The sequence below is a fragment of the Eleutherodactylus coqui genome, chromosome 5 (assembly GCF_035609145.1).
Source record: "Eleutherodactylus coqui strain aEleCoq1 chromosome 5, aEleCoq1.hap1, whole genome shotgun sequence".
NCBI lineage: Eukaryota > Metazoa > Chordata > Amphibia > Anura > Eleutherodactylidae > Eleutherodactylus > Eleutherodactylus coqui.
Window position 1 is genome coordinate 49,445,723 of NC_089841.1, and position 17,454 is coordinate 49,463,176.

The 17,454-nt window shown below is 45.4% G+C and overlaps 1 protein-coding gene across 3 annotated transcripts in view; it reads left to right on the forward strand.

Annotated features, from left to right (window-relative positions):
• PDZD2 (PDZ domain containing 2) overlaps positions 1 to 17,454 on the forward strand; it is a 326,060-nt gene that overhangs the window by 299,325 nt on the left and 9,281 nt on the right. For all 3 annotated transcript variants that reach the window (XM_066602486.1, XM_066602487.1, XM_066602488.1), the window contains 3 exons: positions 6,940 to 7,041; positions 8,232 to 8,499; positions 16,004 to 16,135. In XM_066602486.1, the coding sequence (XP_066458583.1) occupies positions 6,940 to 7,041; positions 8,232 to 8,499; positions 16,004 to 16,135 (502 nt within the window). The remainder of the gene's footprint in view (positions 1 to 6,939; positions 7,042 to 8,231; positions 8,500 to 16,003; positions 16,136 to 17,454) is intronic.

Consider the following 17,454-nt stretch of genomic DNA (forward strand, 5'->3'; position numbering starts at 1 on the left):
TCGAGCGTCTGCAAGGAGCAGCGTGTCACTCGCCTGCTCCCACGGCCCCGGCTCTTTCATGCCCGTCTTCAGGCGGCCTAAATGCAGCCCCAAACTTGCAAAGAACCTCCACCATGTTACACTGCTGCCTGCAGACCCTCATTATTTGATCGCTCTCCAGCCCTTTGGTGAACAAACTGCCTTCTATATTACAGCCAAATATGTCACATTTTGACTCATCAGTCTGGAGCACCTGCTGCCATTTTTCTGCACCTCAGTTTTTCTGTATAGTTGAGTCACTTGGCCTCGTTACTATGTTGATGGAACAGCTTTTTGGCCAAAATTCTTCCTTGAAGACCACTTCTGGACAGCCAGACTCTTCTGAACTTGAGATGGTGTACCTTGGTCCCATTGGTTGCTGCCAGTTTTGAGCTGATGGCAACGACTTTTGAGGGAAGTAAGCATGATATGTCTTTCATCTGCAGCACTTAAGTTTCCTTGGCTGACCACTGCATCTATGGTCCCCAACGTTGCCTGTTTTTATGCGTCCTCAAGAGTTTGAACAGCACATCCTGAAACCCCAGTTTACTTTGTAATCTTTGCTTGGGAGAAACCTTGTTGATGTAGTATAAATACCTTGTGTCTTGTTGCTGTGCTCAGTCTTGCTATGGTGTATGACCTATGACATGAAACTGTCTTCCACAACCTCATTTTTGCAGAAGAGTTTGGCTGTATCTCGCCCAGTTTTAAGGCTCCTACACAGCTCTTTCTGTTTCGGTTAATGACTGTGTTTTAACCTATATATGAAAATAATGATGATTATCATCTGTTTGATATAATTGATTGATCATAAACTCGACTATAATCCTACAAAATGCCTGACTTTGATGCTATTTTGAAGGTAAAGGGTAGTCACACCAAAGAGTGTATTTAATTTAGATTTCTCTTTTGTTCATTTACTTTGCATTTTGTTATTTGACAAAACTAAATTATTAGCACTTTTAATTTTTAAAGCATTTTTACTTTACAGCATTTTTCCACATTTCCACAAAGTGCCGGCCCCGTGTCCACGAGCAGAGAATCATTGCAATTCTCTGCTCGCGGCCGGCAATTCGCAGCATGCTGTGAATTCCCACGATTCTCTGCGGTCAGCCTATTTGTCAGCGGAGATCCGTCTGCTGGCCCCTGCTCCCGGGCGGCAGCTCCCGTCCGTGGGATAGCGCAACTCCCGTGGACAGGCAGCCTAAGGCAGTGTTTCTCAACTCAAGCCCTCAGGGACCACCAACAGGTCATGTTTTCAGGATCTCCTATGGTAAGAACACCTGTGGCAATGTCTGAGGCACCGACAATAATTACATCACCTGTGCAACACTGAGGAAATCCTGAAAACATGACCAGTTGGGGGCGCTGAGGACTGGAGTTGGGGAGCACTGCCTTAAGGACATGGCTTATTTTTGCTGAAAGGATGCAACAACCTTTTTTTTATCTCAACTCTTCAAAAGCCATAACTTTTTAAAAAACTTTTCCATCGACATGGCCTTATGAGAGCATGTGTCTTACATGGCAATTTGTAGTTTTTATTGGTACCATTTTAGGTACATATAATGTATTATAACACTTCTATTAATATTTTTTGGAGGGTGTTAATGAGGGGATAAACTGTGGCCATCTCCCCTCATATGACGCTGACCAGCAGCCAACCTTCAATAGTACAGTTAGCACTGGTGCTGAGGGAAACCCAGAAAAGGGAAAAAACATCAACAAGTATATTTTTCTGGGTGGAAACAGTACAAAATAGTTTGTGAAAACCTCCTTAAGGCTAGGTTCACACAGGGCGGATTTGCCGCAGCAGATCCGCCCGCGGCCGCTAATCTCGGGATTAGCCAGCCATGTGGACGAGGTTTCTCAGAAACCTCGTCCACACGGGACGGCTAATCCGCTGCGGTAAATCCTGTTAAAACCGCGGCTACGGCCACCGCAGCCGCGGTTTCAAAAGAAGCAGCATGTCTGTTTACAGTCGTTTTTTTGTTTATTTATGTTACGGCCGCGCTCTCCTCTATGGGAGAGCCGGCCGCAACGGAAAAGCATGCGGCCGGACCGCTTCAAAGCCGCCGCGGCTTAAACCGCGGCGGTTCTCCCGGCGGAAATCTCGCGGGTTTTGCTGCGGCCAAACCGCGAGATTTCCGACGGGAATCCGCCGTGTGTGAACCCTGCCTAACTGTTAAATACACTGAAATACTGTAACAGACCCTTAGCTACGAAAAGTAGGACTAGGTTAAGGGGATTTCAGATACTAAATGTTAACAGGAATATTTTAATTCAATGACAGAAAACCGAGATCTTGAAAACCGTGAGGAATTGAAACACAAAGCATATTGGAAAGTAGTGTTTTCAGCATAGAATAAAAGTTACCAGTAGTAATTCTTGCATGCACTCTGGGCTGCTGATGGGATTTATTCCACGTTCATGTTATTACCTTTCTTTCCGGACATCTGATACAATTTTTCATAATTCCCCAAGTTCACCAAATTTTCTCAGATCTCTCTGATTTTCCTTACAGCAGCTTATATGCAATATATGAAAAGTACATTCTGTCTCAGAGGCAGCACGATTGGTCCCAGAAAGGGCACCGAGCGTCTAGAGCGGAGTCACAAGCAGGGCAGCCAGATTCTGATGGACAGGAATTCTGTTGGAAGCTCTTGGTGGAGAGATGTGAGACGTTTTATGGTTTGGACCTGCTGGATGCTCGTCTGGCATGGACTAAAAGGACATATTTGAGGTCCATTTTGGAACTTGAGTTTCACAGAGCTGGCTGTGCTGAGAATCTTGCGGAGGATCTGGTTGGGATCAGACTTACAAACTACTTTCTTGTCGTTTAATGTCTTTTTGCCTAGTCAGGGGCAACCACAAATCTCAAAATGTGAGTTGATATATAATAGAGGGTCGTTAATAGCACATTGCGAACATATGTCAGGTCACTTATATAAACAGTTAATGAATTTAACAAGGCGTTAATGTTATGTTGGATCTGTGCCGTGGGGTTGTCTGTACTTTTTATGCTTCACTAAAGTTTTATTTAAGGGAATGATAAGTGAAAAATAGGGAATATGAAATACACAAATACTAACTACACCACAAGATCCTGTTATGTCCTGTATTTTAGTTTAGAAGTCTTCTATTTGCATCATAAGAAAAATATGTTTTATCTACCCCTCCTCTCCTTGTAGTTCAGTAGGTTTTAGGCAAAAAAAGGGAGGAGGAGTTTGGTTTCTGACTGGGAGGCGGCTTGCTGCAGAAACCTTTCTTCTAAGGGGAATAAATAGTTTGTCTGCTTCTCACCCTATCCCCCCTCCCAGAGCTATTGCAAATTAAACAATGAGTTTAATTAAAGGGGCTGTGGCTGGGAGGCAGCTTGCTGCTATAGAAACCTTCAGTGATGGAGATCAGGCAGGTAGGCAGGTAGGCACTACTTCTTTTAGCTAAGTGGGTCTATTTCAAGAGCTTCTAAACTCTGCAGAATGATCAACAGGTATTTTCTTTCTCCTCAATGACTAGACTAGACCATGACTAAAATGCCTATCTAAGTAGCACCCGTATGCCAATCCATTAACCTGCATACTATTACGTGACAAATACATGAAGCATTTTCCAGTTCTGTAGACCATGCACTAGAAAATTCCCATTTAAGTGCCATTTTATTTTTAGTATATTCTAGAACTGTAAGGCCAGTCTCACATGACTGGATTTCCATTGCGGAATCCGTGGCTGGCAGCTGTACAAAAGATCAGCAGCAAATGGTATGCATTGAAATGTATGTACTTGCACTTTTTTCTTCACACTCATGGAAACGAATTGCAGTTTCTGCGAATGGAGGAAAAATCACACCATGTTCTATTTTGCTGCGAACGGTCTCCATTAAAGTTAATGGAGGCTGCCGATCCGCAGCCCATCCACAATAGATGTGTATTTCCCGGGCCTTGCGATGGCGCAGGAAATACACATATTTAAAAAAGAAAATCTTTACTATGTATGACCTGAAAGCGCTGCGGAATAAGTTGGCGCTATACAAATACGAAGATTTATTTATTTTATTTATCCCTTTAATATGAAAGATGTGGCAGCAATCAGCTGATCGCCACAGGCCTGCCTCCCAACGACCTCAGCTAACAGCTAATTTTGCCAGGGAAAGCCGTGGTCAACATGGCATTTTAGAATTCAAGTATTACACTGACTTCTCAAATCTGCTGGACAGTTAGGAGCACTCCACTCTGGCTCTGGTCCTACAGAGCAGTGTCCAGAGCAGGGGTCACCTCTCTGTGATGTCAATATGCCCTAAAAATGCCCATGGACAGGGGTTGATGGGACAACCCCTTTTAAGGACAAAGTTGTCATAAGAGTCCTGAATAGTAAAATAGCTTAGTTGGCAGTTGTGGAAGGTAATGAGTGATAAATTACTGCATAACTATTAAGATCTCCTTGAAAACTCTGTCAACTCCTGTATTTAGTACTAGACTCCAAGGACCAGGTAATTACATATTCTTTTCTCTCCTTGTTTTCTTAAGATATTACCCCATGGAGTCTGTGGTATGAGAAATATTTGCTCTGATTCATGAAAAATCATTACAGTTTAATCTTAGATATGTTCGTATAAAACAAGGTGGAATGGGACCGCGATGGGAACGTAACCTACGCCTGACCCATGACTGGGGATGGTTTCATATTTACTTTTGATATGTTCTCATTTTGGTTTCTTTTAGGTTTCATCCACACTCTGTAGATTATTCTTTCCTGGCCCAGCAAATCTTCCTCTCTCACTACATGATAATTTAACTTGTTTGTGGTTTACAATTCCCTTTTAGCTCGTAATATTTGGAGGTTTATGGTGGGAGTCGGGTTGCTGATTGTAATAAATACAATCTCCTGTTGGCAGGGCTTGTACAGTGGGGCCTTTTATTTTTGCTGTGGCTTAGCAGCTGAGATGAAGATCATAGAACAGAGCTGCCATTAAACTGACGGACAGCCCAGCATAATTACTGCTTTGGGCTCCATAGACCAGTCCACTTGTTCAAGGAATACACGTCTGAAAAGTAAACTTTTTTGAGGTTTAATATTTGCCTATTTATCTACCTTTTTAGATATTTGTATCTATTATTCCAGTTGTTTTTGGCTTTTTATTGTATGGTGTATTTTATTATGTGTTTATAGTCATTTTATTGGACATGCTGGATGAAGATCTCCTGCTTTGTGGTAAATTGCATTGAAATGTGATATCACAGTTTTACAAGGTCATCGTTTGGACATCAATTTGTAGGATTTATATGCAGTGTGTTTGATTTGGCATGTTGGTTTATTATAAGGCAGCATTTTTTGCTGTCCAGTACTTTCATGCCATTTACGTCTTTGTGGTTTTTGTGGGAACTTTGTTGTACATGTGCTAAAGAGCAGAGCACTCCAGTCACAATAGGGCAAATCTGAGTTGTATCAAGATATTACTGTGTATATGTACTGCTTATAAAGGAGCCTGTCTCAAAGTCTGTGGAAGGCGGTTGGAAGGAAGAAAATTAAGGCTATGGTTTGAAATGACACACTGAGGTGTAAAAAGGGACATAAATGGTGGTGTCCAGGGTTGTGAAGTCTGTGTGAGCTTACTATGGAGTGGACTACCAATAACAAATCCTTCTGGAGACCACCGTAAGCTGCGACGTTACTTACCTCTTCCAGCTCTGTTCTTACCTCCTTTCACTATCACTAGAGTTGAGTAAACGTACTCTGCCGAGCTTGATGCTCGTTCGAGTATTAGCGTACTCGATGGTGGTCGTTACTCGAACGAGCATCACGCTGTGTTCGACCCCGCCCCAGTTTTTTGGCTCCTCCCCGCTGTGACGTGCCTGTTTTGGCCCCTCCCCGCTGTGACGCAGCGCACGCGTCAATAGCAAATTTTTTGGCTGGCAGGCAGGCAGAGGGGGTAGGGGGAGGTGGAGGGAGGGGGAGAGAGAGAAAACACATGAACCAAGTAAAAAAAAAAAAAAGCTCTAGACTCGGCGTCCCACATACAAAAATGCTCGAGTCTTCCATTGTAGTCAATGGGGTTCGTTACTCATGTAGAGCTCTCGAATTTTACGAAAAGCTCGACTCGAATAACGCGGACCCGAGCATTTGGGTGCTCGCTTATCTCTAATCACAACCTTTCCCGGTGCTTACCCAATAGTGAAAGGACTTTTATGCATCAAGAGGTTCTGCAGCAGCTGGGGTGTGCAGCTAGGCTTTGTACAACTGTGGTCCAGTTACTACTTCTCATTTCCCTGTGAATTAATGGATTGCTCTTTGCCCAGATTAAGATTAAGAAAACCCTAAATTTGGCTCCTCGCCTCAGCATCTGGTTCCTGCATTGCAGGGCTTGTCTTGATAGATGTTTGTAGGAGTTTGTCGCTTTGCACAACTCGTTATAATATCAAATTATTATGGTTTTACGTAGGACTGCAAATACATAAATTCACTAAACATGAATGGACAGATGAATGCAATTTATTGTTCCCTGATATCAGTCATTTCCAGAGAAGAGGAAGTATCTGTACTTGATGATGCAGGAACGCCTAGCCTTTTGTTGCTTATCAGTCATTATAGGCTTGAGAATGTAGTGGTTACTGATAGGACATGCTGAAGAAACCCTGACCATACAACGTTCTCTCACATCTCTAGTTCTGAGAATCTCCAAAAACTTTTGTATAACTTCCATGTGTGTAATCAAAATTAGCAGCACATCCTGCTGCACTTTTAGAAGCTGACAAAGTTAGGGTTGGCGCTCCTTTAAATAAAAATTTGAGCGCTGCTATATCTGTATTTCTGTCTCATTTGTGCATTATTTGCAACCAGGACTGTTTGGGACATGCCATCTATAGAGTTTTTTGTCTTTTGTCTGGAGCTTGGAAAACTGTTTTACTGTGTTTTTTTTTCCTGCAGAAAAAAGATGATGTCTACTTTGTGGTCCTGAGTAAGGAGGAGGGGGCTGGTCTGGGTTTCAGTATTGCTGGAGGAATTGACCTGGAGCAGAAGGCAGTCACAGTAAGTCATTATCAGATGGATCATCTTGACTGATCAGCAAATCCCATCAATCCCCATTGGATTTGTCAGTGTTTAAAGGTCCTCTTAAATCTAAAGGAAAAGTCATCTAAACTTGCCGATTTTGATCAACTATTGCATCTGTATGGGTTTTCCCTACTCTACTTGAGAGATAATGTTGAAGAAAAGGAAGGATTGGGCACACTGAATTTTGCTGCCTGATCCTTTTGTTCTTCCTGAGGATAAGCTGTTACTGAAGGTCTCTGGCAGAGGCCGGTGAAATAGCTGTCCATTGAATGATCGTTTGGCTGGGAAGATTTGAGGGTGTATGGGCACCTGAAAAATGGTTATAGACATGAGATAGGTAAGCCATACAAAGACAAAAAGCATCAGATGCAAAAAATAAACACACCCCTGGTGCTCTTTTACACCTTCCTAGATTGTGCAGGATTAGACGTCCATGACTGCGTTTTTTTCAAAAACAGTGCCACACCTGTCCACAGGTTGTGTGTGTTATTGCAGCTTAGCCAGAGCCACTTTTGTTAGTCCTCATTCTTAGAAAGGTCCATCACTGGCAGCTGTTTTACTGTACACCTTCCTACAGAGCCACTTCTGTGCATCGCCAGGCACGGATTCAAAGCAAAGAAAGAATGGGATCGAAAAACGTTTATGCACAAAAGCTGCAACAAGTGGTTTTAACATCACTGGAAATTGTGAATGTATTCAACATATGCAGATACAATGTAGCGAGGTTACATAGGGACACATGGAGGCCTTTAGGAAAGCTTGGTAATGTGAGGGCCACCATATTTGTTGACATAGTGACAAGTGATATCATAGAAGAGGACATATATTTATAGGTGAAGATTTGATTTAACGAAGGAGTGGTCTGTGAATTAAGTTGTCACTGAGTACTGTGATGGCTTACGACAACCATGCCTGGTGGTTGAGCTGTGGGGCGTTACTCCATCTTTACGAGGACCCAACAGTTGTCAGCAAAGTTAATCCTTGCTGCAAGGATCTATACATTTGAATGTAGGTTTTATTGATGATGTGCCCTGTGTATGCAAAGGTTCCATTTAGCTGTTGGGTGGTCCCTCGTAATCAGGTACCCCCAGACCATCAGTGTATACATATATACACACAGCATATATTATACGTCTAATCATTCATCCTCCATTCTCTTATTCCAGGTGCACAGAGTCTTTTCTAAGGCCACCACGTCACATGACACCATCATTGAGCGAGGAGACCGCATCCTCTCTATCAATGGCCACTCTCTACAAGGCGCAGCTCATGGAGATGCCCTTAGCTCTTTACACAGAGCCAAGCTGAACAAAGAGGCAGTCATCGTGATCCGAAAGGAGAGTGACAAGGAGAGGCCATGCAGACCAGACACGTCTGGGATGGGAGGAAGACACCCCACATCTGGAAGGGATGTGTCTATGGCAACTGATGCAGGTAGGAGGTTATCCCGGGGACACATGGAAAACATTTTAAGTCACATTTGGTTCACATTATCGCTGGGAGACTTCTTGCCATCTAATGAAATACATATTATATATTGAGTTCTGCTCTTCACAAGTCACCAGTCTCATTATTGCTCATTTGGAATTTGGAGGGGGGGGGGGGGGGGTACCTGTTTTAGTCATTTTTTAGACAGACCAGTATGATTTTCTGTAAAGGAGATGTTACCCCGTGTTTTGCGCTTTTTTTTAATGTTATATGGATTATAACGTATGCCTATGGCAGATCTTTTAGTCAGAATGTAACCAAGTTTGCAATAAGTTTTGTAATTCTCACAAGTGTCAAGGAATCGAATTTGCTTGAACTACAAAGCAACAGTAAATTGGTGTAAATCACCAACTGCAAAAATTAGATCACAACTTTACAGCAATTTATTGTAATTTTCTGTCCCCACGTATAGTACAGTCATCCTTCTTATTGAATAATGGTATAAAGTGCCTGCTACACCACCCCCTTAAAGTAATAGCCACAGCACACCTCAGGCATCATGTGGCAAACATCCCAAATAACTAGTTTCCACGTGATTATCCTACAAAACGGGTCCAGAACTGGGCAGAGCGTATGCAAACATGCAAAAAGTTTGTGTTGCGGGGTGGGCCAGAGCTTACAGATGTCCCGTGAATGGGGATGGGGATGCAGATGCAGAGGCGTGTGGCGCAGGCAACAAGACCACCCTGTTTGATTCTGCATCTCCCGCCATCATGCAATTATCACTGTAAGATGTAGTTTGTTTTTGATGCCTGCCAGAGAAATTCTCAATTTTACCTGTGGCACCTGTGCCATGGGTTCGCTATAAACAATACAAACAATCCTATACAAAGAATTATTGTAATTTACATTATTTACAAATTCTAAGATTAACCTAATTTTTCATCTCAGATTTGAAAGGCAGAGCTAGCATCTATTATTTCCTCCTAAAGAATCTAACTTGACACATTTCCCTGGCTTGAGGTGAATGTGGTTAGGCTGCAGTACCAGATAGAGTCCATGCACAAGAGTGGTGCTGTTTCTGTAATCTGAGACAAACCCTTTAAGACTGGGCAGTTGGTGCGGATTTTTCCCAAAACTTGCGGCGAAAACTACATCAAAATCTGCACCGCTGGTACAGATTATGACGTGGATCTGCATAAGACTTCACCGCTTCAATTGAAAGAGTGAAATTTGCTGTGAATCTACACCAAAATCAGCACCAAATGTATTTTGAAGCAGATTTTGGTGCATTTTTTCCACTGAGTAAAATTTGCTACAAATTTCACTACATGTGAACGAACCCTTCAATGCTGCTTCTTCTCTAGTACACGCCAAGTCCAGTACTGCCAATTTTTTTTTCCTCAGTTTTTTTGCAAAGCTAGACCATCCCTTTAAAGGAGATGTCTCGAGGAAGCAGTTAAATTTTTTTTTTGCCCAGTCCCCCCCATTAAGTACACATTACTAAGCCCCCCTGTAAATGACATTTCTAGCTGGTTCGTACTTACCGTTCCAGCGTTTCAGCAACTTATAAAAGTTTTCTCAAGATGGCCGCCGGCTCTTTCCCCGTCGCTCGCTGCAGCCCGACGTGCGCGCTCCCGAGACGCCGCCAGCTGTGTCTCCATGGCAACCGGACGCATCGCAGCCGCCGACCAGACGCCCCGCAGCCACCGACCAGACGCCCACCGCCAGGCAGCAGGTAACCGGCGCTAGCCCCCGGCTCCCCAGCGCTAGACCCTCAGCCCAGGTGAAGGCCCCGGAGCCCAGCGCTAGGTTCCGGAGCCCAGCGCTAGTTCCCCCGGCCTAGCGGCAGCCCCCCCCGGCCTAGCGGCAGCCCCCCCCGGCCTAGCGACAGCCCCCCCCGGCCTAGCGACAGCCCCCCCCGGCCTAGCGACAGCCCCCCCGACCTAGCGGCAGCCCCCCCCCGGCCTAGCGGCAGCCCCCCCCCGGCCTAGCGGCAGCCCCCCCCGGCCTAGCGACAGCCCCCCCGGCCTAGCGGCAGCCCCCCCGGCCTAGCGCTAGTTCCCCCATCACAGCGGCAGCCCCCCCCGGCCTAGCGACAGCCCCCCCATCGCAGCGGCAGCCCCCCCCGGCGCAGCGCTAGTTCCCCCGGCGCAGCGCTAGTTCCCCCCCGACCCATCACTTACCTGGGACGCTTCTAGGGGCTGCTGGGCTGGGCTGGGCTTCTCCGCTGGGCAGCTCCAGTTTCTGCACCTTCCTCTAACAGAGGTGCAGAATGGCCGCTGCAGCGCGCTCCCGAGCAGTGACAGCTCGTCTGCGCATGCGCAGAAGAGCTGTAGCGGGGAGCACACTGAAGCGGCTCGTGCTGAATAGAGAAGACCGGACTGCGCAAGCGCGTCTAAAAAAGCAAGCTGCCAGCGAATTTAGACGGAACCATGGAGACGAGGACGCTAGCAACGGAGCAGGTAAGTGAATAACTTCTGTATGGCTCATAATTAATGCACGATGTATATTACAAAGTGCATTAATATGGCCATACAGAAGTGTATACCCCCACTTGGTTTCGCGAGACCACCCCTTTAATATATTTAAAATGGTGCTTATAAGCACAGAATATGTGAGGAACATGGCAGTAAGTGAACCACCACAGGGCAACGGAAGGCATAATACAGTTTCCTTTAAAGTTAAAGAAGTTGTCCAAGTTATGAAAAAAATGGGTAAATAAAGGAAAGGTGATAAAATAACAAAAACTACTATACTCTCTAGTTCACTCCCTTGTCAATTCAGTGCCACTGCTCTGGTTCTCCTTGCCAGGCTTTCTTTTCATAGTTGCAGTGGGAACATGCCCATACACCGTTGTGACTGCTGCTAATCACTAGACTCAGTGGTATATGGCACAAGACTGCAGTCGTTCAAACTGGTGATTATGGCATCTTTTGTTATTTTAGTGCCTTTCCTGCCTTTCCTGCATTCACCCAAATGTTTATCAGAATTTTGAAATCCTTTAATGGGCCATTCATGTGATGCACAGAGATATGGGCTCCTCCAGATCAAGAGCTGCTAATAGATGGGGGTCTTGAACCGGGACCCCCCTCCTTCCAAATGGCTCAGAATTTACTAATGCAGTATTTCAAAATGAGCTTTCTAAACCTCAAACATTGTCGGCATGTAGCAGTCAGCTCTCATTCTGTGTCCATCAGAATACTCCACATGTAAACCCCCTGATGGACTATAATGGGGGGTCTGGACCCTCTATGCCGTTTCTTGTTAGTTTTGGAATGTGTGTAGGTTTGGAATTGTACAAAGTACAGACAACTTCCTTTCCTACTGTACATTAAAGTGCAATCATGTAACACGCCCTGGTGTCTAGATTTCTGCAAACACTCATAGAGTTTCCCGTCGTGCTGGGCCCTTGTCCTGTAATGTTTACACAGGTTGAAGTCTTTAGTAAGAATCCAAAATGTTCCTCGAGTGTATGGAGGAGGTCGCTGCCTAGTGTTGAGAATCCGAAATGATAAAATTATTGAATGAGCCCTGCATCTCCTGCATTACATGTGCTTGTTGGTAAACCAGTCAGTATGATAATGCTTATCACAGTACTGCACTGAGAAACTATCAGACTTCCTCTCTTTACAAGCAGTAGAAATGTTTTTACACAATCCACTACTTTTAGTTATGGGATTACGGCAGGTAATGAGCGACCTAAGGGTGATGGAAATGGAACACTTCCCATTGTATTCTCTATCCTTGGTCAGTGAAACCTGGTATCATCGCCCTCCACACTAGTGAAAGCTGAGCGTCTCTGATAAGCCGGGTCAAGAGATTTTATTGTTATACAGTCATATGGCAAATAGGCAGATGTCCCACTGTGGTTTTGCTGAGACCTGTTGGCACCTAACAGTAGGTTCACGTTTCTTGTAAACTACATTCATGTGAATATATAGTATCATAATCAACACTATACAAATGCTTCATGTTTTCGGAAGGTTGCAGAAAGTCCTCCTTTCCCACATATTATTTCCTGTTCTTTTTCCATTTTTTTCCTTGCTTTTCTTTTTTTTTTACTTCCTTTCCTCTCTGTTTTCCCTTTCCTTCTTCCGCTTGCTTACCTTTACTTTCTTTCATTTGTTCCTTACTACTTTCCTCCCTTCCCTTTCTTCTCCTTCCTCTCCCTTCCACCCGACCCCCATTCTCTTTCCTCATCCACCCGACCCCCATTCTCTTTCCTCATCCACCCGACCCCCATTCTCTTTCCTCATCCACCCGACCCCCATTCTCTTTCCTCATCCACCCGACCCCCATTCTCTTTCCTCATCCACCCGACCCCCATTCTCTTTCCTCGTCCACCCACCCCCCATTCTCTTTCCTCATCCACCCCACCCCCATTCTCTTTCCTCATCCACCCCGCCCCCATTCTCTTTCCTCATCCACCCCGCCCCCATTCTCTTTCCTCATCCACCCTGCCCCCATTCTCTTTCCTCATCCACCCGGCCCCCATTCTCTTTCCTCGTCCACCCGGCCCCCATTCTCTTTCCTCGTCCACCCGGCCCCCATTCTCTTTCCTCGTCCACCCGGCCCCCATTCTCTTTCCTCGTCCACCCGGCCCCCATTCTCTTTCCTCGTCCACCCGGCCCCCATTCTCTTTCCTCGTCCACCCGGCCCCCATTCTCTTTCCTCGTCCACCCGGCCCCCATTCTCTTTCCTCGTCCACCCGGCCCCCATTCTCTTTCCTCGTCCACCCGGCCCCCATTCTCTTTCCTCGTCCACCCGGCCCCCATTCTCTTTCCTCGTCCACCCGGCCCCCATTCTCTTTCCTCGTCCACCCGGCCCCCATTCTCTTTCCTCGTCCACCCGGCCCCCATTCTCTTTCCTCGTCCACCCAGCCCCCATTCTCTTTCCTCGTCCACCCGGCCCCCATTCTCTTTCCTCGTCCACCCGGCCCCCATTCTCTTTCCTCGTCCACCCGGCCCCCATTCTCTTTCCTCGTCCACCCGGCCCCCATTCTCTTTCCTCGTCCACCCGGCCCCCATTCTCTTTCCTCGTCCACCCGGCCCCCATTCTCTTTCCTTGTCCACCCGGCCCCCATTCTCTTTCCTCGTCCACCCGACCCCCATTCTCTTTCCTCGTCCACCCCGCCCCCATTCTCTTTCCTCGTCCACCCCGCCCCCATTCTCTTTCCTCGTCCACCCCGCCCCCATTCTCTTTCCTCATCCACCCCGCCCCCATTCTCTTTCCTCGTCCACCCCGCCCCCATTCTCTTTCCTCGTCCACCCGGCCCCCATTCTCTTTTCTCGTCCACCCGGCCCCCATTCTCTTTTCTCGTCCACCCGGCCCCCATTCTCTTTCCTCGTCCACCCGACCCCCATTCTCTTTCCTCGTCCACCCGGCCCCCATTCTCTTTCCTCGTCCACCCGGCCCCCATTCTCTTTCCTCGTCCACCCGGCCCCCATTCTCTTTCCTCATCCACCCACGCCCCCATTCTTTCCTCATCCACCCACGCCCCCATTCTTTTCTCATCCACCCCCCATTCTCTTTCCTCATCCACCCACCCCCTATTCTCTTTCCTCATCCTCCCCCCACCCCCCACCCTATTCTCTTGCTTCTTTCTATATGGTCAGAGAAGATCTGTAACATGCAAGGTACAAAAACAGAACACATACTTACCTTGGGGCAGGTCTTGTGTGTGCCATGCCTTTGGAAAGAAGTGGTCCAGCCCTAGTTGACCCCTCTCCTCAGAGAGACTGCTTTGTCTTTATTGACTAGAATGGAAAAATCTGACTCCATAATGGGAGCCGTTTTAATTGCTTAGGTGTCCCCTCTGTTTTATATATGCCACTACATAAATACCTAGATTTGCGGATTGGAGTAGTTGTTTCCAGGAGCATACAGGACACCAGTAATAAAGAATGCTCAGCCTCCTGCTAAATTCAGAATAAATGGGGTCATTCTTATGTAAAACTTTTGTGAGTGTCCAGATGGGAGCTGTTAGAGCAGCGCAAGCCTTTTTGAGCTAGAACCCAGCCACAGTGTATGGAACCAATTGCTATTTTTCTATAAACCTTTTTTTGCCCCTTTGAATAATAAATAATCTCTATAGTTTAGTAATGTGATGAACAATTTCACCTGAGACATAACCTGCAGTTCTAACAAGGTTACTGCTGTGCCAAATCGTTCTGGAAAAATAGTATAAATTGAATTTTTAAATGGATTTTGTCATACTGTATTCACTGCTTTTGTATATGACATTATATAAGCCTAATGCAACTGGGACCCTCTGTACTACATATGTATGCAGCCTAACTATAGCGCTGAGAAGAAGGAATATATAAATTACACCCTGTATTATACTCCAGAGCTGCACTCACTATTCTGCTGGTGGAGTCACTGAGTACATACATTACTTATCCTGTACTGATCCTGAGTTGCATCCTGTATTATACTCCAGAGCTGCACTCACTATTCTGCTGGTGGAGTCACTGTGTGCATACATTACTTATCCTGTACTGATCCTCAGTTACATCCTGTATTATACTCCAGAGCTGCACTCACTATTCTGCTGGTGGAGTCACTGTGTACATACATTACTTATCCTGTACTGATCCTGAGTTACATCCTGTATTATACTCCAGAGCTGCACTCACTATTCTGCTGGTGGAGTCACTGTGTACATACATTACTTATCTTGTACTGATCCTGAGTTACATCCTGTATTATACTCTGGAGCTGCACTGACTATTCTGCTGGTGGAGTCACTGTGTACATACATTACTTATCCTGTACTGATCCTGATTTATATCCTGTATTATACTCCAGAGCTGTACTCACTATTCTGCTGGTGGAGTCACTGTGTACATACATTACATTACTTATTCTGTACTAATCCTGATTTATATCCTGTATTATACTCCAGAGCTGCACTCACTATTCTGCTGGTGGAGTCACTCTGTACATACATTATTTATGCTGTACTCCTCCTGATGTAAGACCTACCACACTTTCACCAGTGATAGTCATTATATATACCCATGATCCTATTATTGATCTGTACGGTATAAAACCTTTATTTGGTGCCAAAAAATTGTAATATGCTCCATCACATGCCTTATTACTGAGGTGTTACAGGGGACAATCCAGTGCATTGCAGAGGCACTGCATGGTGGCACATATAGGACCCATCGGTGGGTGACACAGACCCTTTGGACTCCATGTGAGGCCATCAAAGTATGCATACCATGAAATCTACACACCTTTTCTGTCCTCCTTGATTTAGTCTGTAATATACAACATAATATCAATATATTGTGTACAATGTTATAAGTTATGTTGACAGCATTTTCACTGTTGTTTCAGTGTGGCACATGCGGTTCATGCGGGCATGAGTAGTAAAATGGCACTATATAATTCTAGAACCCATAAACGTGATTCTTTCTCCTATAAACCAGTTTTATGGGAGGTGCAGCAGATACCTGGGAGCAATGTGACACTAATAACATCATGTCCTGTTTTGCAGCTGATCTCGATCTGCAGGATGCTGTCTGTGTGGAGCTTCAGAAGACGTCGGCCGGGCTGGGCTTTAGTCTGGATGGAGGAAAAGCTTCTATTTATGGGGATAGGCCTCTGTTCATTAAAAGGATATTTAAAGGTATGTTTGATGTATCCGCCCCTACTAACAGATTAGTGATATACACCCATATATAGTATAGAAGGGTTAAAAATAGTGCCAGCTGGGTGGATACAGACCAACCCGAGTGCTGATTTACCAGTCATGCCCAATTAATATCTTGGCATAAGAGCTGTAGGATAATTGTTAGCAACAGTATGCTGAAAGGGAAAATGCTATATGCATTGGGGGGCTGCTTAGTATTATACTTGCATACAGATAAGCCTTTCATAGAATGCCAGACACACCGATACGTGTAATGCACCATGCATGCTTATAGCCTATTAGTGATGCCCATACTATTGGATCAGCTGGGCTGTCCAGCACCTTGTAACTGTACCACACAAAGCTCTGACACCCCGGGCTCCCACAACATCTCAGGATCAGACTGCTTCTGCCAAAGTCATAATAAATATGAGGTATTAGTTGATAATTCGACCAAAATGTGTAAGCTCACAACCCGCATCAAGGGTCCCTATATCTGGTAGGTCCCTACACTAACATTACAAACAAATCACCATAAAAGGAATCACATCACTGGGAAAGGTTGGGTTTGCGGTCTCTAGAAGTAATAAAGACTTTCCTACTCACAGACAGCAAGCAGAGATCTTGAAGTATATAAGAAAGTTATGGAGCCTTTACAATACACTGATTAAACGGTTGTACCAGAATTAAAAGTTATTCCTTATCCACTGGATAGCAGATAACTTGCTGATTGGGGGTCTCACCAATGAGACCCCACCGATACCGAGAATAAGGGTCCCATTTCTTCTGTTCTCCAAGCGCGCTGCCGGTCTTTTCATTCTCAGTGGGACTGTGGAGATAGCAGAGAAGTTGGATATTTCCTTTCATCCCCATTGAAATGAATGGAGCGCTGACGGCGAATGCTCAGCCAGTGTTCTAGTGACTGTGACGTCACTGTGGATGGAAGAAGCGTCCTCACAGTGAGGAGAAGAGGGGGACATGGGACCCCATTCTCAGAATCAGGGGCGCTTTGAGCAGTCATAGAATAGCAGAGTAGCAGTATGGATAAAGGATAACTTGCAATTCTGGTACAACCCCTTTAAGCTTTAGATAAGACTTAAAAACCTCTTTAACTCGCACTCTTAAAGGGGTTGTCCCGCGAAACAAAGTGGGGGTATACACTTCTGTATGGCCATATTAATGCACTTTGTAATATACATCGTGCATTAATTATGAGCCATACAGAAGTTATTCACTTACCTGTTCCGTTGCTAGCGTCCCCGTCTCCATGGTGCCGTCTAATCTTCAGCGTCTAATTGCCCGATTAGACGCGCTTG